The sequence below is a fragment of the Oncorhynchus mykiss genome, chromosome 26 (genome assembly GCF_013265735.2).
Source record: "Oncorhynchus mykiss isolate Arlee chromosome 26, USDA_OmykA_1.1, whole genome shotgun sequence".
NCBI classification, from domain to species: domain Eukaryota; kingdom Metazoa; phylum Chordata; class Actinopteri; order Salmoniformes; family Salmonidae; genus Oncorhynchus; species Oncorhynchus mykiss.
The window spans coordinates 48253508-48277058 of record NC_048590.1 but is presented as its reverse complement, the minus strand read 5'-3'; the positions used below and the strand labels follow the sequence as shown (position 1 = coordinate 48277058).

Sequence of the window (23551 nt, the reverse complement as noted above, 5' to 3'; positions counted from 1 at the left end):
GATGAAGTGATAACGCAGCGGTTTTGGCGAAAGACGACGGGCCTCATCCAAGCAGAAGAGCAATTCTGCAGTGCAGTGTGCACGGATCTCACCGCCGACCAAGCGTTCACTATGAAACGAGCCCAGTGAAGCAGAGGAGCCGAGGATATCTGGAGCTGTCCAAAGTCAACGGCCGTGGCTGACGGCATGGACTCACAGTCCAACTTGTCAAATGTGTCAAGACTGTCATCCATATTCTCTGTAGCACAATGAGTCACTCACAGGCAATGAGATCTGAAAGGCTCCTAAATATAACAAGACAGAGGAAACGGAGCACTAGTATGCACAGTTAAAATATAACAAGAGGAAATGGGGCACTAGTATGCTCAGTTAGGGCATGTGGTAATTATTACATATTCACGTGACCGTTTGTTGGCATGGAAACACACGCGTCTTGTCCAATGTGTCCGGTAAGGATGCAGTCTGTGAGGAACTACTGGATCAAACCTTTGCGTCAACACCAACCAATCTACACTGTCCAGAACCACAACTGTCCAGCCTGACCATGGTTACCATGGCTAACATCAGACAACTCTCCAAGTCAGAATAACCCTGTGGTCTCATACCGGCCAGTCACAAAATCAGTGCCAGTATAAAAAGGCCCGTTATAAAATGTACAGTATCTGCTGCCACCTGCTGTTAGTAATGATTATTACAGGAATTCCCTGTAAAGCGCTCCTCGGTGTGCGGCAAACAGTAATGCGTTTGAGTCATTACATTATACGGCTAAAGTAAGTCATGCAACATTATAGATAAAAGACACATATATAAAATGTATCTTAAAATATAAATGAACATTAAAATGTGTTCTAATTGTGTGATGGAATTTTACCATGTAGCTCCAATTATACACACACATCCAACATTATACACACATATCAGCTAGTCTACATGGAACGTCTGATGGGCCAGGTTTACAAATACTTCTGAGTCTTGGTGAAATGACTCAGCATACAGAGAAGTGAAATCAGGCAACAACAACAATAACAAAACTGTCTGCCTTTCATCTCTCCAACATTCATACTGCACTCTGGATGGCAATTGTACACAAAACCAATCATTGCATATGTTCTTCCCACAAGAAAGAGGTTTCAATCCATCGACAGTCCAAAAGCAGCCAGATGTAGTAAATATGCCCAGGACCATTCACAACATGCTGGTGGAATGTAACCTGACCAGGAGACTAGCAGAGCGTCTGCAGTGCACAAGACTTTAGCAAGGGGCCCCACAAACTATACAGACTTGCTAGTGAGCGCTTCTGTTTGGCATTTCTCATCAACTGTCAACAGACCGAAGAATGTCAAGCAAACAGTGGCAGCCACATAAAAATGTCAGTTTGTTAGCACAGCATACGGCGTGCCTAGCAAAGTCTTAAAGTGATCCATTCCATTTAAAAAAGGCTGGTGCCTGTGGCTGCCTGGCCGGGGCAAATATAAGTGGATGTGAACTACAAGGACAGCAGTTATTCAGACAGGAGTCTGGCAGTGGCACTGTTAAGATGGGGAAGGTTGGGTTAGGACATTAGGTAGCGTGTAACACTGTTCCCTCTAACATAACATGCTGACTTTAAAATAATACCTTAATAAAATACATTTGATAGATTGGTACTCATGTCGTCACACCAAATCTTTTTTGGATGCCAACTGGTTTCAATTGATTATGTTGTTTGGGGCCTGCAGCGCTACATCTACCTCCAACAAGACCTGCCATTCACATGGTTATACAGTAATATAAACAAGGTGGTTAAAGATAATTCTCATTTCTTGATTTATTTTTTTCCCAGTTTTTAAATAGTACATTCCTTCAAAAATACATGTCTTTGCAGTCAGACAGAGACTGACCGGCAGGCTTTAGCAAAGTATACAATTGGGGTTGTTGACCTAGAAAGCCTTCTACCATTGATTTTCTGCAGATTATGTGTCTGAATATTATACAACAACAAGTACCTTGAAACTGAGAAGGAAAAAAAAAAAAAAAAAAGTTACATTTTGTCATCTAAATAGTCTTTGGGTGTGAAAAAAACACAGTGAAGGAAAGTTTCATAGGTGAAGGTGGTAAGCTATACAATGACACTATTCAATGTGATAAGAGAACAAGTTCCCTAAATAATCTAATACAAACCTAATTGAAAATGTCCCTTTTAAGCGACGGTCATGATTAAATACAACTCAGGTCGTGATCATCACCCGTCTAGAAAAACAGTTCTATAAAAAGCTTGACTTTAAGAAACAAGATGCATAGTTTAAAGTGATGGTAAGTTCACTAGTCCAATGCACACAGACAATTCCAGCATAGAAAAAGATGATCTGTCCAGTTCCTACTTCCTACTTCCTGCGTCTGAAAGGGATGGAGAAAAGAAGTGTAATTTGTCATCAGCAGTTGATTAGTCAATACTATGAAAACATGCAATGTTGTCAGTCAAAATCCCTACTGGAATGTGATATAAATTCTCACTTCTGATAGCCATTCTGGAGACCAAGAGCTGAGCTTGTGCTTGCCACTGGTGCCTGTTGGGAGAAAACATTTTATACCTTTATGAGTAGGTATCATTACAATATCTAATAGCCGTTTTACTCTAGCCGAGGTGAATGAGTGATGGACAGTAGTGGGGACAGCTTACCCTGTTCTCTCTGTCGTTCCAGTCCATCTTGTTCCCATTATGTTGTCCCGAACCGTCTCCCGATGACCTCCTCTTACGACTTCATGGAACAGAAAATATTCACATCAGGACTCTGAATGACCTACACTAAAAACATAGCCAACTATTATTTCAAGAAGAGGAGACAGTGAGGTAATATGTCCTCATCTCAACAGAAGATGATTTCTGATAGGGTTGCAAAAGTTCTCCAGAAATACCACTTGGAATATTCCTGGAAATAAGCACAAAATACGGAATCATGAAAACAGGATTTCTGGAAACCTAGAAATGTTGGGAAAGTTACCAGAAGTTTGCAACGCTACACACAATCTGTCAAAGTGCCTGCATAATAACTGATGGGTTGGCCAATGGGCATACCTTGAAACAGTTGGGCATTCCTGACGAAGCGTTTCGATGTCTGTGAACTGCACGGCTTGTCCTCCACCTCTCGTTCTGAACACGTCTCCCTGAAGAGGTAGACAACTATCAAATTAAGAGATGTACCACGCAGAAAGACTCAAAGTGAGGGATACAAATGCATTTCCCTCCACAGGTAAATCAGGTACAGTGCATTCGGTAAGTATTCAGACCTCAAAACTTTCCCCACATTTTGTTACAGCCTTATTCTAATAATTCTAAATATTCTAATCTAATACAATACCCCATAATGACAAAGAACAGTTTATTACATTTTAAATAAGTATTCAGACCCTTTGCTACAAGACTCAAAATTGAACTCAGGTGCATCTTGTTTCCATTGATCATCCTTGAGATGTTTCTACAACTTGGAGTCCACCTGTTGTAAATTCAATTGATTGGACATGATTTGGAAAGGCGCACACACACCTGTGAAGTTTGGAACCACTAAGACTTCAAACTGAGCAATCGGGGGAGAAGAGCCTTTGTCAAGGAGGTGACCAAGAACCTGATGGTAACTCTGAAAAAGATCCAGAGTTCCTCTGAGGACAACCATCTCTGCAGCACTCCACCAATCAGACTATGATAGAGTGGCCAGACGGAAGCCACTCCTCAGTAGAAGGCACAAGACAGCCCGCTTGGAGTTTGCCAAAATGCACCTAAAGGACTCTCAGACCATGAGAAACAAGATTCTCTGCTCTTATGAAACCAAGATTGAACTCTTTGGCCTGAATGCCAAGAGTCAGATATGGAGGAAACCTGGCACCCTCCCTACGGTGAAGCATGGTGGTGGCAGCATCATGTTGTGGGGATGTTTGTAGCGTCATACCCAAGAAGACGAGGGTGCAATCGCTTCCAAAAAGGTGCAAAGTACCGAGTAAAGGGTCTGAATACTTATGTAAATGTATCCGGAAAAAAATAAACATCTGCAGAAACCTGTTTTTGCTTTGTCATTATGGGGTATGGTGTCTAGATAGATGAGGGGGAAAACTATTTAATCTACTTTTGAATAAGGTTGTAACGGAACAAAATGTGGAAAAAGTCAAGGGGTCTGAACACTTTCCGAATGCTCTGTACATGGCTGTAGGGGTCTGAACACTTTCCGACTGCTCTGTACATGGTGGTAGCAGTACAAATCTCTATTTCTGTTTGAAACATTACTACGACTCATTGTTCAGGTAGCCAGATCATTCAATAGTAGTGGGAAAGATTCAAACCCAGAAGGTGAAAAAGTCTAAAATATGAGACAGAAACAAGAGAGAGACACCAATTGAGGAAATGGATTTTTCCTTTTTTTTTTTTTTACCTTGATCAGTTTGGTCTGAATCTCCCCATCGGAGGCAAGCTCCTGATGCGTGAGAACATACTTGTGGCATTTAGACAGAGCTTTCTCGCTGGCCGCTGACACTTTGATTGCATTGGGTATGATTGGCTGCATCACCGTGTCTAAATCCAAATTAGAGAGTGGCTTGTGATCTACCCATCGCTGCCCACCCGCTGAGTGTGAGCGTCTGTGGTGCGGGCGAATCGGTGTCCCCGTGGTCTGGTGGGTCCCATTTAAAACAGTGAGGAAAATACAAAAATCAGGGAATTATTGACAGTTGTGGTGTTAAGGGCCATCGGGTTAGTAGTAGCAGCGTCTATGGCGGACCGGCGACAGGCGTTAGTGTGGGTAGAGTGGGCTGGCAGAACACAGGCATTAGTGTGGGTAGAGTGGGCTGGCAGAACACAGGCATTAGTGTGGGTAGAGTGGGCTGGCAGAACACAGGCGTTAGTGTGGGTAGAGTGGGCTGGCAGAACACAGGTGTTAGTGTGGGTAGAGTGGGCTGGCAGAACACAGGTGTTAGTGTGGGTAGAGTGGGCTGGCAGAACACAGGCGTTAGTGTGGGTAGAGTGGGCTGGCAGAACACAGGCGTTAGTGTGGGTAGAGTGGGCTGGCAGAACACAGGCGTTAGTGTGGGTAGAGTGGGCTGGCAGAACATAAAGCCCATGGTTTTGGACAATCCTCTATGCTATAGAGGTTCAAATAAAAGATATGGAGATAATTTTCTAAAAACCCTTCCTGTAAGCTTGGCTAATAGAAGAGCAATGACAAGTATGCTGTAAGTCAATATACAGTGGCAAGTAGGTGAACCCTTTGGAATTACCTGGATTTCTGCATTAATTGGTTTTCAAATTTGATCTGATCTTCATCTAAGTCACAACAATAGACAGTGTGCTTAAACTAATAACTATTGTTTTTTTCTTGTCTATATTGAATACATCATTTAAACATTCAGTGAGGGTTGGAAAAAGTATGTGAACCCCTAGGCTAATGACTTCTCCAAAAGCAAAATTGGAGTCAGCTAACCTGGAGTCCAATCAATGAGATGTTGGTTAGAGCTGCCTTGCCCTATAAAAAAAAGTTTAAAAAAAAAATAGAGTTTGCTATTCAGAAGAAGCATTGCCTGATGTGATCCATGCCTCGAACAAAAGAGATCTCAGAAGACCTAAGATTAAGAATTGTTAACCTGCATAAAGCTGGAAAGGGTTACAAAAGTATCTCTAAAAGCCTTGATGTTCATCAGTCCACGGTAAGACAAAATGTCTATAAATGGAGAAAGTTCAGCACTGTTGCTACTCTCCCTAGGAGTGGCAGCCCTGCAAAGATGACTGCCAGAGCACAGCGCAGAATACTCAATGAGGTTAAGAAGAATCCTAGTGTGTCAGCTAAAGACTTCCAGAAATCTCAGGAACATGCTAACATCTGACGAGTCCAAGAGAGTACCTGGATGTTCCACAGCGCTACTGGCAAAATATTCTGTGGACAGATGAAACTAAAGTTGTTTGGAAGGAACACACAGCACTATGTGTGGAGAAAAAAATATGCACAGCAACATGAAAACCTCATCCCAACTGTTAAGTATGGTGAAGGGAGCCTCATGGTTTGGGGCTGCTTTGCTGCTTCAGGGCCTGGACAGCTTGCTATCAGACAGAACAATTAACTCAAGTTATCAAGACTTGTTGCAGGAGAATGTAAGGCTGTCTGTCCGCCAATTGAAGCTCAACAAAAGTTGGGTGATGCAACAGGACAACGACCCAAAACACAGAAGTAAATCAACAACAGAATGACTTCAACAGAAGAAAATACACCTTCTGGAGTGGCCCAGTCAGAGTCCTGACCTCAACTTGATTGAGATGCAGTGGCATGACCTCAAGAGAGCAGTTCATACCAGACATCACAAGAATATTTCTGAACTGAAACAGTTTTGTAAAGAGGAATGTTCCAAAATTCCTCCTGACCGTTGTGCAGGTCTGATCTGCAACTACAGAAAACATTTGGTTGAGGTTATTGCTTCCAAAGGAGGGTCAACCTGTTATTAAATCCAAGGGTTCACATACTTTTCCCACCCTGCACTGTGAATGTGTACAGTGTGTTCAATGAAAAGTATAATTGTTTGTGTTAAAGCAGACGGTTGTATATATATGATCAATTTATGCAGAAATCCAGGTATTTCACATACTTTCTCTTGCCACTGTATATACACATTAGCTGCCAACATTATGATTGAAACCAGGTGAGATATGAGTTTTACAGCAGCAATCTACAGCATTATGAATGGATTGTTTCATAAGAGTATTATTAGTACTTGGTAGTTGATTAGGATCCCCGTTAGCTTAAGCAGCTACTCTTCCTGGGGTACACAAAGAGTCTGAGGAGATGTGTGAATATTGTATATGTGAAAGTGCTGAAAAATGTTGCCTACTGTAGATAATACAGCCTGCACTAGGGGACATGGTAACATAACATGGGAGGATGATACATGTGATGAGAGGACACCCTGGTTATCAGTCCTGTGGTGGCCATTACAGACAACCAAACACACACATCAAGCAGCTATTGATGCAATTCTGCAGGTTGATTATTTAAGGATCTACAAGCATAGCAGAACTAGCTACGGTACATCTACACACAGATTAAAGCCTATAGGACTACAAGCATAGCAGAACTAGCTACGGTACATCTACACACAGATTAAAGCCTATAGGACTACAAGCATAGCAGAACTAGCTACGGTACATCTACACACATACGAACACACAGATTAAAGCCTACAGGACTACAAGCATAGCAGATCTAACTACTGTGATGATACCAGCGTCGCAATTTTTTGTTTCCATGGCAAAAATTAAAACACGAAACAGACCAAACTCTTCGGCCTTTAAAAACCTGCTATATGGTAATATTGTGTTTAGTTTTCTTGCCATGATACTAACGAGTATCGATACTGGTATCAGCCTGGTCCTAATAGCTAGCACATGTACAGTAGGTAAGTATACAAACCAAGCAGCTACAGTTCTATCCGGGTCTAGTTCTATCCTAGGGTGTAGTTCTATCCTCGGGTGTAGTTCTATCCGGGTCTAGGGTGTAGTTCTATCCTAGGGTGTAGTTCTAGCCGGGTCTAGGGTGTAGTTCTATCCTAGGGTGTAGTTCTATCCTAGGGTGTAGTTCTATCCGGGTCTAGGGTGTAGTTCTATCCTAGGGTGTAGTTCTATCCTAGGGTGTAGTTCTATCCTAGGGTGTAGTTCTATCTGGGTCTAGGGTGTAGTTCTATCCTCGGGTGTAGTTCTATCCGGGTCTAGGGTGTAGTTCTATCCTAGGGTGTAGTTCTATCCGGGTCTAGGGTGTAGTTCTATCCTCGGGTGTAGTTCTATCCTCGGGTGTAGTTCTATCCGGGTCTAGGGTGTAGTTCTATCCTAGGGTGAAGTTCTATCCGGGTCTAGGGTGTAGTTCTATCCTAGGGTGTAGTTCTATCCTAGGGTGTAGTTCTATCCGGGTCTAGGGTGTAGTTCTATCCTAGGGTGTAGTTCTATCCTAGGGTGTAGTTCTATCCTAGGGTGTAGTTCTATCCTAGGGTGTAGTTCTATCTGGGTCTAGGGTGTAGTTCTATCCTCGGGTGTAGTTCTATCCTCGGGTGTAGTTCTATCCGGGTCTAGGGTGTAGTTCTATCCTAGGGTGTAGTTCTATCCGGGTCTAGGGTGTAGTTCTATCCTAGGGTGTAGTTCTATCCGGGTCTAGGGTGTAGTTCTATCCGGGTCTAGGGTGTAGTTCTATCCGGGTCTAGGGTGTAGTTCTATCCTAGGGTGTAGTTCTATCCTAGGGTGTAGTTCTATCCTAGGGTGTAGTTCTATCCTAGGGTCTAGGGTGTAGTTCTATCCTAGGGTGTAGTTCTATCCTAGGGTGTAGTTCTATCCTAGGGTGTAGTTCTATCCTAGGGTGTAGTTCTATCCTAGGGTGTAGTTCTATCCTAGGGTGTAGTTCTATCCTAGGGTGTAGTTCTATCCTAGGGTGTAGGGTGTAGTTCTATCCTAGGGTGTAGTTCTATCCTAGGGTGTAGTGTGTAGTTCTATCCGGGTCTAGGGTGTAGTTCTATCCTAGGGTGTAGGGTGTAGTTCTATCCTAGGGTCTAGTTCTATCCTCGGGTCTAGGGTGTAGTTCTATCCTCGGGTCTAGGGTGTAGTTCTATCCTAGGGTGTAGTTCTATCCTAGGGTGTAGTTCTATCCGGGTCTAGGGTGTAGTTCTATCCTAGGGTGTAGTTCTATCCTAGGGTGTAGTTCTATCCTCGGGTGTAGTTCTATCCTCGGGTGTAGTTCTATCCTCGGGTGTAGTTCTATCCTCGGGTGTAGTTCTATCCTCGGGTGTAGTTCTATCCTCGGGTGTAGTTCTATCCTAGGGTGTAGTTCTATCCGGGTCTAGGGTGTAGTTCTATCCTAGGGTGTAGTTCTATCCTAGGGTGTAGTTCTATCCGGGTCTAGGGTGTAGTTCTATCCGGGTCTAGGGTGTAGTTCTATCCGGGTCTAGGGTGTAGTTCTATCCTAGGGTGTAGTTCTATCCGGGTCTAGGGTGTAGTTCTATCCTAGGGTCTAGGGTGTAGTTCTATCCTAGGGTGTAGTTCTATCCTAGGGTGTAGTTCTATCCTAGGGTGTAGTTCTATCCTAGGGTGTAGGGTGTAGTTCTATCCTAGGGTGTAGTTCTATCCTAGGGTGTAGTGTGTAGTTCTATCCGGGTCTAGGGTGTAGTTCTATCCGGGTCTAGTTCTATCCTAGGGTGTAGTGTGTAGTTCTATCCGGGTCTAGGGTGTAGTTCTATCCGGGTCTAGGGTGTAGTTCTATCCTAGGGTGTAGGGTGTAGTTCCATCCTAGGGTGTAGTTCTATCCTCGGGTCTAGGGTGTAGTTCTATCCTCGGGTCTAGGGTGTAGTTCTATCCGGGTTTACAAGCACGGCAGATCCAGCTACTTAAAGTTTACCTCCTGATTTCCAAGACACAGATTAAGCCAAAAGCAGGACTATTGCTTCATCTTTGTCTGGGAAACCAGTCCCTTAGAGTGAAATTCTAACACACACTAACCCTCGAGCTTGACTCTAGGTCTAGCCCATGTGTGTGGCTGGGGCCCGGAGCCTCTGTCTCAGGGGCCCATCGCTGGCCTCTCCTGCGGCCCACACTGCTGCTTCCGTATGGGGTCGCTGTTCCGTACGCGCCGGGTGTCCCGGGAGGGTCCCTACCTATGGGGAACCTCTGCTCCCACTCAGAGATGACGGAGGCTACTGAGAGACTACCAGCAGAGGAGGAGGGTGGGAGGGGGTGGCACTGAGCTGTGCTGACCTGGGGGTGGTAGCAGGAGGGAGTCTGGGAGTATTATATGAAGGCTGTAGCATCTCCAACAGTGTAGATAACATTGTAACAAATAGAACCAACACGATGCCCTATTCTACATGACAGACAAATCATATCTGTTCTACAGCATACAAGTCTATCTGAACACTGTAATGTCACAAATGTCAGCAGCGTGAAACAGAGGACAACACATGCAGGTGGCCAGTAACGGTGAGAGAGCAGAGTAATAGTACATGTGGTCTGATGACACAGCACCTGCTTAGTAGACAGACTCATACATCTTCAACCCACCATGCAACACAACAGTCCATCAACATTAGAATAGTTCCACAGTCAATATCCACTACAATAACGTCAAATCAATCATTTATAGATGGAGAGAGAATGACAGAGCGAGGGGGAGACGGAGAGATGCGAGAGGGAGAAAGCGATGCAGTAACAACTCACGGGCAGTGGCGAGCGAGATCTCTTCTCAGGGGCGCGAGGCTGGTCCTTCTCCCGGGAGTTCCTCTGGGGCTTGTCTGGGGGTGGTGGGGGACGCTGCTGCTCTGAGGTGGCGCTGTTGTTGCTCTCGGATACGATGGCCTTCAGCTGCTTCAGCTTCTCATCCTTCACCCACAGCTTGTTCTGCATCTCCAGCTGCTTGGCGTTCACACGACGCTCCTGAGGTAGCAAGAGGAAGACCAATGTTAACTAGTACACAACTTCAACTAAATGTAAGTAGAACTACAATAACCACCACACCTACCGTCAACTATGTTTATGACCCCCTCACAGTCTGGGGTGAGTGACCCCCCCCTCACAGTCTGGGGTTAGTGACCCCCCCCTCACAGTCTGGGGTGAGTGACCCCCCCCTCACAGTCTGGGGTTAGTGACCCCCCCCTCACAGTCTGGGGTTAGTGACCCCCCCCTCACAGTCTGGGGTTAGTGACCCCCCCCTCACAGTCTGGGGTTAGTGACCCCCCCCTCACAGTCTGGGGTTAGTGACCCCCCCCTCACAGTCTGGGGTTAGTGACCCCCCCCTCACAGTCTGGGGTTAGTGACCCCCCCCTCACAGTCTGGGGTTAGTGACCCCCCCCTCACAGTCTGGGGTTAGTGACCCCCCCCTCACAGTCTGGGGTTAGTGACCCCCCCCTCACAGTCTGGGGTTAGTGACCCCCCCCTCACAGTCTGGGGTTAGTGACCCCCCCCTCACAGTCTGGGGTTAGTGACCCCCCCCTCACAGTCTGGGGTTAGTGACCCCCCCCCTCACAGTCTGGGGTTAGTGACCCCCCCCTCACAGTCTGGGGTTAGTGACCCCCCCCTCACAGTCTGGGGTTAGTGACCCCCCCCTCACAGTCTGGGGTTAGTGACCCCCCCCTCACAGTCTGGGGTTAGTGACCCCCCCCTCACAGTCTGGGGTTAGTGACCCCCCCCTCACAGTCTGGGGTTAGTGACCCCCCCCTCACAGTCTGGGGTTAGTGACCCCCCCCTCACAGTCTGGGGTTAGTGACCCCCCCCTCACAGTCTGGGGTTAGTGACCCCCCCCTCACAGTCTGGGGTTAGTGACCCCCCCCTCACAGTCTGGGGTTAGTGACCCCCCCCTCACAGTCTGGGGTTAGTGACCCCCCCCTCACAGTCTGGGGTTAGTGACCCCCCCCTCACAGTCTGGGGTTAGTGACCCCCCCCTCACAGTCTGGGGTTAGTGACCCCCCCCTCACAGTCTGGGGTTAGTGACCCCCCCCTCACAGTCTGGGGTTAGTGACCCCCCCCTCACAGTCTGGGGTTAGTGACCCCCCCCTCACAGTCTGGGGTTAGTGACCCCCCCCTCACAGTCTGGGGTTAGTGACCCCCCCCTCACAGTCTGGGGTTAGTGACCCCCCCCTCACAGTCTGGGGTTAGTGACCCCCCCCTCACAGTCTGGGGTTAGTGACCCCCCCTCACAGTCTGGGGTTAGTGACCCCCCCTCACAGTCTGGGGTTAGTGACCCCCCCTCACAGTCTGGGGTTAGTGACCCCCCCTCACAGTCTGGGGTTAGTGACCCCCCCTCACAGTCTGGGGTTAGTGACCCCCCCTCACAGTCTGGGGTTAGTGACCCCCCCTCACAGTCTGGGGTTAGTGACCCCCCCTCACAGTCTGGGGTTAGTGACCCCCCCTCACAGTCTGGGGTTAGTGACCCCCCCTCACAGTCTGGGGTTAGTGACCCCCCCTCACAGTCTGGGGTTAGTGACCCCCCCTCACAGTCTGGGGTTAGTGACCCCCCCTCACAGTCTGGGGTTAGTGACCCCCCCTCACAGTCTGGGGTTAGTGACCCCCCTCACAGTCTGGGGTTAGTGACCCCCCTCACAGTCTGGGGTTAGTGACCCCCCTCACAGTCTGGGGTTAGTGACCCCCCTCACAGTCTGGGGTTAGTGACCCCCCTCACAGTCTGGGGTTAGTGACCCCCCTCACAGTCTGGGGTTAGTGACCCCCCTCACAGTCTGGGGTTAGTGACCCCCCTCACAGTCTGGGGTTAGTGACCCCCTCACAGTCTGGGGTTAGTGACCCCCTCACAGTCTGGGATTAGTGACCAGCTCACAGTCTGGGATTAGTGACCCCCTCACAGTCTGGGATTAGTGACCAGCTCACAGTCTGGGATTAGTGACCACCTCACAGTCTGGGGTTAGTGACCACCTCACAGTCTGGGGTTAGTGACCACCTCACAGTCTGGGGTTAGTGACCAGCTCACAGTCTGGGATTAGTGACCAGCTCACAGTCTGGGGTTAGTGACCCCCTCACAGTCTGGGATTAGTGACCCCCTCACAGTCTGGGATTAGTGACCAGCTCACAGTCTGGGATTAGTGACCAGCTCACAGTCTGGGATTAGTGACCAGCTCACAGTCTGGGATTAGTGACCAGCTCACAGTCTGGGGTTAGTGACCCCCTCACAGTCTGGGATTAGTGACCAGCTCACAGTCTGGGATTAGTGACCAGCTCACAGTCTGGGATTAGTGACCAGCTCACAGTCTGGGATTAGTGACCAGCTCACAGTCTGGGGTTAGTGACCAGCTCACAGTCTGGGATTAGTGACCAGCTCACAGTCTGGGATTAGTGACCCGCTCACAGTCTGGGATTAGTGACCAGCTCACAGTCTGGGGTTAGTGACCACCTCACAGTCTGGGGTTAGTGACCACCTCACAGTCTGGGGTTAGTGACCACCTCACAGTCTGGCGTTAGTGACCACCTCAGTCTGGGGTTAGTTAGCAGCTTAGTGACCAGATCTATTGAAAGAGTGGAGGGAGGGCTGAGTGATTAGAGGGAGGGATGGGGGGGAGGAGGGTAACACTCCACTTACACACTCCTTCTCCCACTGGTGTTTGGTGTCAGACACCATGCCCTGCATGCGCGCCTCCATGCGCTTCCTCTCGGACAGCTCCCGCTGCAGCCTCTGCTCACGGCTCTCCAGCTCCTGCTGCAGCGACCGCTTGTCCCCCTCATAGATATTGGTGGTCTTCTGAAGAATGTCAATCTGAGAGGGGTGGGCATAAGGCATTAAAAGGTATGTAAAAAGTTCAGGATCATTTTCTAAATGAGTTCAATTAGGATGTACGAATGCATGGGTTTCTGTGAAATGTAGCTGAGGAGAGGCGGGGGGGAGGAGAGAACGAGGCGGGGGGGTGGGTGAGAACGAGGTGGGGGAGAGGAGAGAAGAGATGGAGGAATGAGACTTGAATACACCTTGTATTCCAGCATTTTGGATTTCTTCTCCAGCCGATCCATCTCATTCTTCTGGTTGAACATGATCTTGTCCTTCTCCCCTAGTTTACCCCGCTGTTCATGGATAAAGTTCTCCTTGGCCATCAGATGGCCATCAAACTCCTGGAGCATGGATTTCAGCGTGTTGGCTGTTGGTAAGGGGGGAAAGGAATGGAAATGAATCCATTGGTACAAATGTAACTTTACTCTTGTCCACTAAAGGTAGACACTAACTAAACATGTACGTATAGCAAAACATGCCCCAAGAAAAGCCAGATAAACATCAAAAGACAATGATTCATTTAAACAGAGGACGTCTATGACATTTCAAACGATAGGAGACTAAATGTGCAGCTCTAAAGCCCTTAAGACGTTGCTGAAGCAGCAGCTACTCTTCCTGGAGTCAACACAGAACATTAACAGACAACAGAACTACAGTACATACATTTAAAATAAATAGAGGTCCTGTACTGACAAAATACCCTTAATTTAGGTCTATAGTGGCCTGGTCCGTACCAGTTCTGGTGTACTGCTCAGTGATCATCTGGCGGATGCGGTGCCTCCTCTCCAGCACCTCTATGAGGCGGGGCAGGATCTGCTCATCGGTGGGGTCCACCAACTCACAGGCAGGCAGGGCCGGCAGGCTGTCCAGGAGCTGGTTCAGCACCGAGCCATCCTCTGGAAGATCAGTGAAGAACAGATTAACTTGACTTAACATTAGTGCTGGCTGAGGTGGTGGTCACATTGGACAGTTCTAACATGACCCATGTACAATCAGATGCTTTAAAATGAGATGTGAAAGCCCTCCTGCTTTGTAGCTAGCTAGCTAGATATATCTCTGTGTGTGATTATGTGTGTGTACATACCGGTGTTGTTGGATCCCCCAGGGCGCTCCTCCTGGCGTCGTGACAACTCGTCTCTGAAGGCCTGGTTCCGGTGTCTCCGCCCCGCCGCCAGGCTGCAAATGGGCCTGTCCACCGGCCGCGCCACCTCAACCTCCTGGGTCAACTCCGCAAAGCGCATGACCAACTGAAGAACACACACACGGTTACGTCCGGTTGATATTTCCCTTACTTAGGGCTGTTATTGGGATCTAACTCAGATCAGTTACCGTGGTTTCTTAGGGCTGTTATTGGGATCTAACTCAGATCAGTTACCGTGGTTTCTTAGGGCTGTTATTGGGATCTAACTCAGATCAGTTACCATGGTTTCTTGGGGCTGTTATTGGGATCTAACTCAGATCAGTTACCGTGGTTTCTTGGGGCTGTTATTGGGATCTAACTCAGATCAGTTACCATGGTTTCTTGGGGCTGTTATTGGGCTCTAACTCAGATCAGTTACCATGGTTTCTTCATAGTCGTCAGCTTTAGGGTTGACACACACAACCATGCGGACTTTCCCTTCACCGTCAAAATAGTTCTTGAACAGATGAGTGACTTTAGAGTCTCTGTAAGGAACCATCTGAAACAAAAACACAGTATCATTGTGTTACTTTATGACATAATATCAGTGCTCGACTCATCTGGTCTACAGTTTTATCAAGTACACAGAGATTCATTCAAAATGACCAACCCGATTTGTTCCACACATCTGGTTCTCTCGGAGGACTTCTATACAGGTGCGTAAGGTCATCAGGGACTGGTTGATGTTGCCTGGGGAAAGAGTGGAGATGGCAGGTAAAGATGGGTGCATGTTGTGAAGTCAGTAGGTCAGTACTAGTCTGGGTACCCGTCTGTTTAGCCATGATTCCACTCCTGTCATGCTAAACATGTGGCATATGACACAGAGCACAAGGAGTGGAATGTTAGCTAAACAGACTGGTCCCCAGGCTAGGTCAGTAGTGCTGTTAGACAAACAGAATGTTAGCTAAACAGACTGGTCCCCAGGCTAGGTCAGTGGTGCTGTTAGACAAACAGAATGTTAGCTAAACAGACTGGTCTCCAGGCTAGGTCAGTGATGCTGTTAGACAAACAGAATGTAAGCTGAACAGACTGTTCCCCAGGCTAGGTCAGTGATGCTGTTAGACAAACAGAATGTGAGCTAAACAGACTGGTCCCCAGGCTAGGTCAGTGGTGCTGTTAGACAAACAGAATGTTAGCTAAACAGACTGGTCCCCAGGCTAGGTCAGTGGTGCTGTTAGACAAACAGAATGTCAGCTAAACAGACTGGTCCCCAGGCTAAGTCAGTGATGCTGTTAGACAAACAGAAAAGTAAAGGATTTTTCTATGGGTCCTACGTTGTCAGCTCACCTGCTTCCCGGAGGCGGCTGCCCTCTGCTTTAGTCCTGCTGGTGCGTTCACTCCCTGCCAGGTCCACCAGACACAGCTGGCTAACAGTCACCTGGTTCTTGTCCTGTAACACAGCCAGGCTATCAGAGGCTAGCACTGGTTGACGTCCATGTGGTCCAGTGATAGCTGTTAGCATGCCTGCTCTGCATTGGGTCTTCTAGTGAAACATACATAAGCTAACACAGCGTCTATTAGTGACGGAGCAACATATATATATTGTGCTAGCTCACATAGTAATTAAAGGATGTTTGTTATCTTAAGGTTAGGTCAAGGCAGGGATGGAGAGTACGCCAAGCCACTGAGCCCAGGCAAGTACTGGTCACACCAGGCTGGTAGAACATTTTCCCAACTAGCTTCCCGGCTAGTGACATTTTGTATTTTCAGATATCGCATGGCACAGATATTAAACCCAGGCTACTAAAAGAAATGTGGTGTACTAGCCTGGCTGGCCAGTGCCCAAAATCCTTGTTCCATCCCTGGGTCAAGGTAGTGGATTTTGTCTTCATTTCTATATGAAGAACTGTATGCAAGATATAAAGATGCAAGGTTCAAGTCACCTGCAGAATGTGGTCTCCATCTGCGTCCAGCGGAGCTTGTGCCAGTTTGACAATGAACACACTGTGAGAGCGACTGGACTCGCGGTTCAGCTGAGTATCGGCAATCCTCCTTTTCTTTTGGCCTGGACAGAAGTAAATACTGTAGACTAATACAGAGGGGAAAAAGAGTTTTCCTTCAAAAGAAATGACTAAAATCCCACTCACCCCGCCAAAACACTTCGAAGGCTTCCTCTGTGGACTTCACCTCGACCTCTGTGCATCCCGACACATACATGTTGTGGTTCTGGTCCTCACGTAAAATCTTTGATTGAGGCGGTCTGCAACCGTGGAGAGCAACAATACGGTTAACCACCACACAGCCTACAACAAATAAACCAGACTATAACCACAAGCAAAAAGTCAACATGACGATGTTAAAACAACGGTTATGACTGTTCAAAACAGTCAAGGGGTAAAAGACATGCATTATGTCAAGCTTCCCAGCCGCAGCACAGATCAGTTTCCCCACAGCCATTCAAGGACGTGTTAACACCAATCTCATGATAATCAGCAGAGGTTAAAAACACTACCTCTACAAAGGCAACCAGAGACAGAGGGATAAAAGCAATACTACATGTTTAAATGTATATACTATATAATAACACCACATACCATACGCATTACACGCAGGGTTCTAGATTGGGAGGGGATGATGGTACCATACACATTATATGCAGGGTTCTAGATTGGGAGGGGATGATGGTACCATACGCATTATATGCAGGGTTCTAGATTGGGAGGGGATGATGGTACCATACGCATTACACGCAGGGTTCTAGATTGGGAGGGGATGATGGTACCATACACATTATATGCAGGGTTCTAGATTGGGAGGGGATGATGGTACCATACGCATTATATGCAGGGTTCTAGATTGGGAGGGGATGATGGTACCATACGTATTACATGCAGGGTTCTAGATTGGGAGGGGATGATGGTACCATACACATTATACACAGGGTCCCGACATTGGGAGGGGATGTAGTGGAGGGATGATGGTACCATACACATTATACACAGGGTCACTATATTGGGAGGGCATGTAGTGGAGGGATGATGGCTAGATAATTCTGCCATGTTTTTCTACGTATAAACTATATACACTTAGCCTGGGACCAGATATATGAAACTGCTTCAAAGGTGAAACAAAGCTAGTTGATCAGTGTGGTCCCAGGCTAGTTTCACACTGACCACGTACATCAACTCAGGGTTCTGTAGAGGTGTGCCTCCACCGGGTCGCCTAACAAAACACAAAACATTTCACATCTCCAACCTACAATACATCTTACATTGACTGGTGCATTCTGAACACTAAAATTAACTGTAGAAGATACAAATGACAGGAAGGAACACTCTGGCAGAATGATTTACTGGTCTCCCTTTACATATCTTTTTAATTCAATTACACAAAAATACATAACTACTGGTAACACAAAGCCTGGACTTACTTGGGTCGTATGGGGTCTATTGGCGTGTCTTCCAGCAGATCGTAGATGTAGTTATTGTATATTTCTATGTAGGATACAAACACACTGTAGCAGCTGTCCTCGTCAACTCCCTCACATTTGCAAGCCTCCTCTGGACTGATCATGTCTGCGAACTCTGGGTCAGGTTTTTGCCTTAAGGACAGAACCAACACAAAACCTCAGTCTCAAACCAATTTCAACAATCAAGAAAATGCCATTTCCAATATCATTTCAACAGGTTGTCTTTATGTCATCCAAATAGTCTCTGAAACACTAAAATCAATGCATGAAAGATGTCAATAACCTAGCATCTATTTACATCTGAGGGTGATCACAAATGTGTGCAGGAAACATGTTTGGCTTATAAAACCCATGCATACTTTGAGGACGGTGTTTTGGGCACGGTGGACTGTTGATTTGATTCTCTCTTCTGTCTCTCCAGGAGAGCGTCCACCTGACCTTGGATCTCCATGCCATTCTTGTCGTCTGTCCTAAACACCTGCGAGATTGAACATTTGAAAGCTAGACGTATAGGGATTAGCGCTCAATTTAACATGTGGAGAACCTGAAATTCAAATAGTAAAATAATATTGGCTTTTTTGCACATATTTGCTGTTGAATAAAAAGGCCAACTCAAAGTTAAGTCTCTCACAAGCACTTGATTGGCTAATGCACCAACACATTCAGTTCAATGTATACATCTCTGATGAAAAGACAAGGACAAAAGCATACAATGATGCTCTGTAGGAACAGAGTTGTACACCCAGAGATATGACAGAAAATAAGTCTTACAAATCTCTTGGCCTGTAATGGGCCGATGCTGTTGAATAGCATGTCCAGAGAGCGGGGGAGGAGACCACCTTCTCCAGGAGAGCCTGTCATGGTAAACGTCTTTCCACTGCCTGTGACGCCATAAGTGAAAAGCAATCCTATGGACAGCAAAGAAAAACAAAAATCAACGCTCAACACCCTGTCGAAAACGAATACTTTAAAAACGTGTGCGTTATTAAAAAAAAATGAGCAGTTTCGCTCACTTACCATTCTTGCAGTGAATGAGGTCATCCACAAGTGGTTTGGCAACATCCTCAAACAACTCTATTTGGGAGGTTTGAATTCCAAACACTTTTTTAAAGGAGTACTGAGTCTGTGAAAGAAAGCACGTTCATTATGAGATGACATCATAGAGGGAGTCGGTCTGTGAAAGAAAGCACATTCATAAGATGACAACATAGAGATAGAGAGCCTGAAAGAACACGTTCATGATGAGATGACATCATAGAGAGAGAGAGTCTGAAAGAACATGTTCATTATGAGATGACATCATAGAGAGAGAGTCTGAAAGAACACGTTCATTAAGAGATGACATCATAGAGATGGTCTATGAAAGAAAACACGTTCATTATGAGATGACATCATAGAGAGGCGGTCTATGAAAGAAAACACCATTATGAGATGACATCATAGAGAGACAGTCTATGAAAGAACACGTTCATTATGAGATGACACAGAAAGACGCATCATAGAGAGAGATGTAATGTAGTGTTACACCTGTACCTCTTTGTATTCCCCATTGCGGTTGGCTTTGATGCCATCAGGAGCATGCAGCTGAATGGTGGTGCTGCTGATCATTTCAATACAACACTCCTCATCTGTAGCTCCTAAAGGGCGGATACGGCAGTACACCTGCACACAGCAAATCACCACACTGTAAGACGTGTCATTCATTAGCTACGTATACATTATTTAGTCATTATCAACTTGCTTTTAGTAACTATTAATTGAGGTGACAGCTGACAGTGACCAACTTACACCAACTGGGTCTTTTTGTGTGTGGGATGTTTTCTTCAGGGGTGGCCTCCGTGGAGTTTTGCCCTTTCTGTGAAATTAATGAGGGGCATTTAGAGTTTGAGTAGCTACAGTACATTTACACAGTGATGGACTCAGAGAAAGTGGCTGAAAAAACAAAACACTGCAACAAGACATGGCTAGCATAACTAAACACATAGTTAGCTACAAATCCAGAAGACAGCAGATCCGACCCGCTTGCTTACAGCTGCACTAGGGTCAGACAGGGTTCCTGTGTAGATTAACATTTCAGTTAGTGCTAAACACAGCTGCTAGAATCTTGACTAGAACCAAAAAACGTGATCATATTACTCCAGTGCTAAGCCTCTCTACCCTGGCTTCCTGTTAAGGCAAGGGCTGATTTCAAGGTTTTACTGCTAACCTACAAAGCAGTACATGGGCTTGCTCCTACCTATCTTTCCGATTTGGTCCTGCCACACAGTCACAAGACGCAGGCCTCCCTACTGTCCCTAGAACATCTAAGCAAACAGCTGGAGGCAGGGCTTTCTCCTATAGAGATCCATTTTTATGGAATGGTCTGCCTATTCATTGTGAGAGACACAGACTCCGTCTCAACCTTTAAGTCGTTATTGAAGACTCACCTCTTCAGTAGGTCCTATGACTGAGTGTAGTCTGGCCCAGGAGCGAAGGTGAACAGAAAAGAACTGGAGCAACGAACCGAACTTGGTGTCTGTCTGGCCAGCTCCCCTCTCTCCACTGGGATTCTCTGCATCAAACCTTAGTGGTGTGGGGGCTGTGCCTTGTCAAAGTGGGAGGGGTTATATCCTGCCTGTTTGGCCGAGCCCGTGGGTATCGGACGGGGCCACAGTGTCTCCCGACCCCTCCGGTCTCAGCCTCCCATATTTATGCTGCAATAGTTTATGTGTCGGGGGGCTAGGGTCAGTCTGTTATATCTGGAGTATTTCTCCTGTCTGAATTTAAGTGTGCTCTCTCTAATCCTCTCTCGGAGTACCTCAGCCCTAGGACCATGCCTCAGGACTACCTGGCCTGATGACTCCTTGCTGTCAGAGACCTGGCCAGGTGGTGCCAGAATAACAACCTATCCCTCAATGTAACCAAGACTAAGGAGATTATTGTGGACTACAGGAAAATGAGGACCAAGCACGTCCCCATTCTCGTCGATGGGGCTGTAGTGGAGCAGGTTGAGAGCTTCATGTTCCTTGGTGTCGACATCAACAAACTAGAATGGTCCAAACACACCAAGACAGTTGTGAAGAGGGCACTACAAAGCCTATTACCCCTCAGGAAACTAAAAAGATTTGGCATGGGTCCTGAGATCCTCAAAAAGGTTCTACAGCTGCAACATTGAGAGCATCCTGACTGGTTGGATCACTGCCTGGTACGGCAATTGCTCGGTCTCTGACCGCAAGGCACTACAGAGGGTAGTGTGTACAGCCCAGTACATCACTGGGGCTAAGCTGCCTGCCATCCAGGACCTCTACACCAGGCTGTGTCTGAGGAAGGCCCTAAGAATTGTCAAAGACCCCAGCCATAGACTGTTCTCTAGGACAAAAAGGCTTCTCAACAGTGTTTACCCCCAAGCCATAAGACTCCTGAACAGGTAATCAAATGGCTACCCGGACTATTTGCGTTGTTTGCCCCCAACCCCTCTTTTTACACTGCTGCTACTCTGTTTATCATATATGCATAGTCACGTTAACTATACATTCATGTACATACTACCTCAATTGGGCCGACCAACCAGTGCTCCCGCACATTGGCTAACCAGGCTATCTGCATTGTGTCCCGCCACCCACCAACCCCTCTTTTACGTACTGCTACTCTCTGTTCATTATATATGCATAGGCACTTTAACCATAACTACATACTACCTCAATTAGCCTGACTAACCGGTGTCTGTATGTAGCCTCGCTACTGTATATAGCCTGTCTATTTACTGTTGTTTTATTTCTTTACTTACCTATTGTTCAATAAATTTTTTGCACTATTGGTTAGAGCCTCTAAGTAAGCATTTCACTGTAGGGTCTTGTCATATATACATATATTCATACACATAGCTCATATATTATACAGCGCCAAACTTATCCGCTTGACTCAAGTCATTGCACGCACCCCTGTCCAAACAGGAAGCACCCTACCCCCAACCTTAAACTGCCCCTCTCAGTTCTCCCTACCTCACGATCCCCTGACACACAAATACCTTCTTGCATAAACACACACACACTCCATCCCCCCTCTACTGGCCGGGTGCCCAGAGCAGAAGATTCTGCTGTGCACCATGGGGGCTCCTGCTCTGGCTGGAGCAGATCCGTCTCCAACCCTTCGGGACCATTCAGAAGGCGACACAACAAGACTCCACCTACATCATTCTATGTATAAAAACTGTTGTAACCTTTGTCTAAGCCCTTTTTCAGCTAACTCCATTTTGAGTTATATGAATCAGGTCCGTGCATGTTAAAACTGCAGGACGAGATATCTTTTGACTCAAACTGCCTTTTTGTTACAACTGAAATCCACTCTGTCCAGCGTCCATGATTTGGTCTCAACTCTCCTGTAAGTAAATCATCAACAGTCTACACCGGTTGTATTCTGCACACGTGACAAATAAACGTTGATTTGTCCCCAGTCCACCTGGTCATGCTGCTGCTCCAGTTTCAACTGTTCTGCCTGCGGCTATGGAACTCTGACCTGTCCCAGACCTGCTGTTATCAACACTCTAGAGACAACAGGAGCGCTAGAGATTATTGTATTTTTTTTAATAACCTTTATTTAACCAGGTAGGCCGGTTGAGAACAAGTTTACAACTGTTCTGTTATAATCTCCACCAGGTACAGCCGGTTCCCTCTCTAGGTTTCTTCATTAGGTTTTGGCCTTTCTAGGGAGTTTTTCCTAGCCACTGCTTCTACATCTGCATGGCTTGCTGTTTGGGGTTTTAGGCTGGGTTTCTGTACAGCACTTTGTGACAATCTGATATCCACAGCAGTCATTTTCCACAGCAGTCATTTTGGACTGGCAGTGTCAGCCAATCAACTCCTTTCTTGTTCAACTTGACATGCCATTCCATAATGGCCGATGTGGTTACTACTAGCTAGCATTAGGACAGATGGCAGTTTACTTAAAACTAACCGTTGTTCAATCTTATCGGTGTAACTATTGGGAATATGGGACAATTCGGAATACAAGGTATTTCTTCATTCCTGCATTGAGGTACCGTTCCGATATAGCTTGCACTGTTTCCTAGTGCATTAAGCTACACAGTTAGCCTGTCAGACCGACCCTGGTGCAGCTGTAAGCAAGCGGGTCGGATCTGCTAGCTACAAAATCAGCCCACCCTTCAGAAAAGTATACATGTTCAAGTCAACCTCGCAAACTGGCGTCTCAATGTATTGTGTTGGCTAACGTCTATGCATTATGTTGGAGTAGCTTGCTAAACTGGCGAACATTACATTCGACATGATACTTAAATATAACGCCATTGTGGCTAGTTAGTTATCAATGCAGGTTAGCTAGAAGGCTAAAATGCTAACTGCTGGCTATCTTGTTCGCTATCGTTATTAAACTCCTTACGAATACAACCACAATTGTTAACGAATGAAAACGTTACATAATAGTATTGTACTTACGCAGGTCTTTGCATTTTTAATGTTGCCTTTGTTTATCTTTCCCCTTAAGTTCGATGAGCTTCTTCAGTTTTTGAAAATTCCCTCTCGTGTGACGTCACGTAAGTGTTGGTGGTTTTGCGCCAATAAAAACGCAGACAGCTTAATCATTATGCGAAGGAAGCCCCGCCCCCACATTTGTGTCGCCCCAAAGTACCTTCCTTTCTGCCCTGACCGAACATATAGGATGAGCTGAGTGTGTGCTGCACACTTCTGCATTATATGTTGGGAATAAAACTAACCATATCTT

General features: G+C 46.5%; 1 protein-coding gene across 6 annotated transcripts; it reads right to left on the bottom strand.

Annotated features, from left to right (window-relative positions):
* Positions 1-1782: 1782 nt before the first annotated feature.
* On the bottom strand, positions 1783-23392 carry LOC110506209 (kinesin-like protein KIF23). Of its 6 annotated transcripts, none has more exons than XM_036963898.1 (24): positions 23266-23392; positions 19625-19691; positions 19370-19498; positions 18854-18959; positions 18608-18744; positions 18196-18314; positions 17798-17968; positions 17548-17589; positions 16515-16627; positions 16311-16432; positions 15715-15817; positions 15038-15117; positions 14807-14926; positions 14332-14494; positions 13982-14143; positions 13448-13614; positions 13065-13238; positions 10199-10414; positions 9485-9763; positions 4401-4637; positions 3056-3144; positions 2660-2738; positions 2494-2546; positions 1783-2376 (listed from the first exon to the last, which is right to left on the bottom strand). In XM_036963898.1, exons 1-24 carry the CDS (start codon positions 23277-23279, stop codon positions 2364-2366), a joined length of 2955 nt encoding a protein of 984 aa, XP_036819793.1. In that variant the 5' UTR covers positions 23280-23392; the 3' UTR covers positions 1783-2363. The 6 variants fall into 6 exon arrangements, with proteins under 6 accessions (XP_036819793.1, XP_036819794.1, XP_036819796.1 ...); XM_036963899.1 differs by having other exon boundaries at positions 9485-9739; XM_036963901.1 differs by lacking the exon at positions 9485-9763.
* Between the last annotated feature and the right edge of the window lie 159 nt (positions 23393-23551).

What these genes read in the sequence shown, in the direction of transcription:
- LOC110506209 (XM_036963898.1), bottom strand. An exon ending in CCTCATTCACTGCAAGAATG is followed by an intron (nt 18,745 to 18,853) that starts GTAAGTGAGCGA and finishes TGCTGTCCATAG; the next exon opens with GATTGCTTTTCACTTATGGC. An exon ending in ATAGACCCCATACGACCCAA is followed by an intron (nt 17,590 to 17,797) that starts GTAAGTCCAGGC and finishes GTGTTTTGTTAG; the next exon opens with GCGACCCGGTGGAGGCACAC.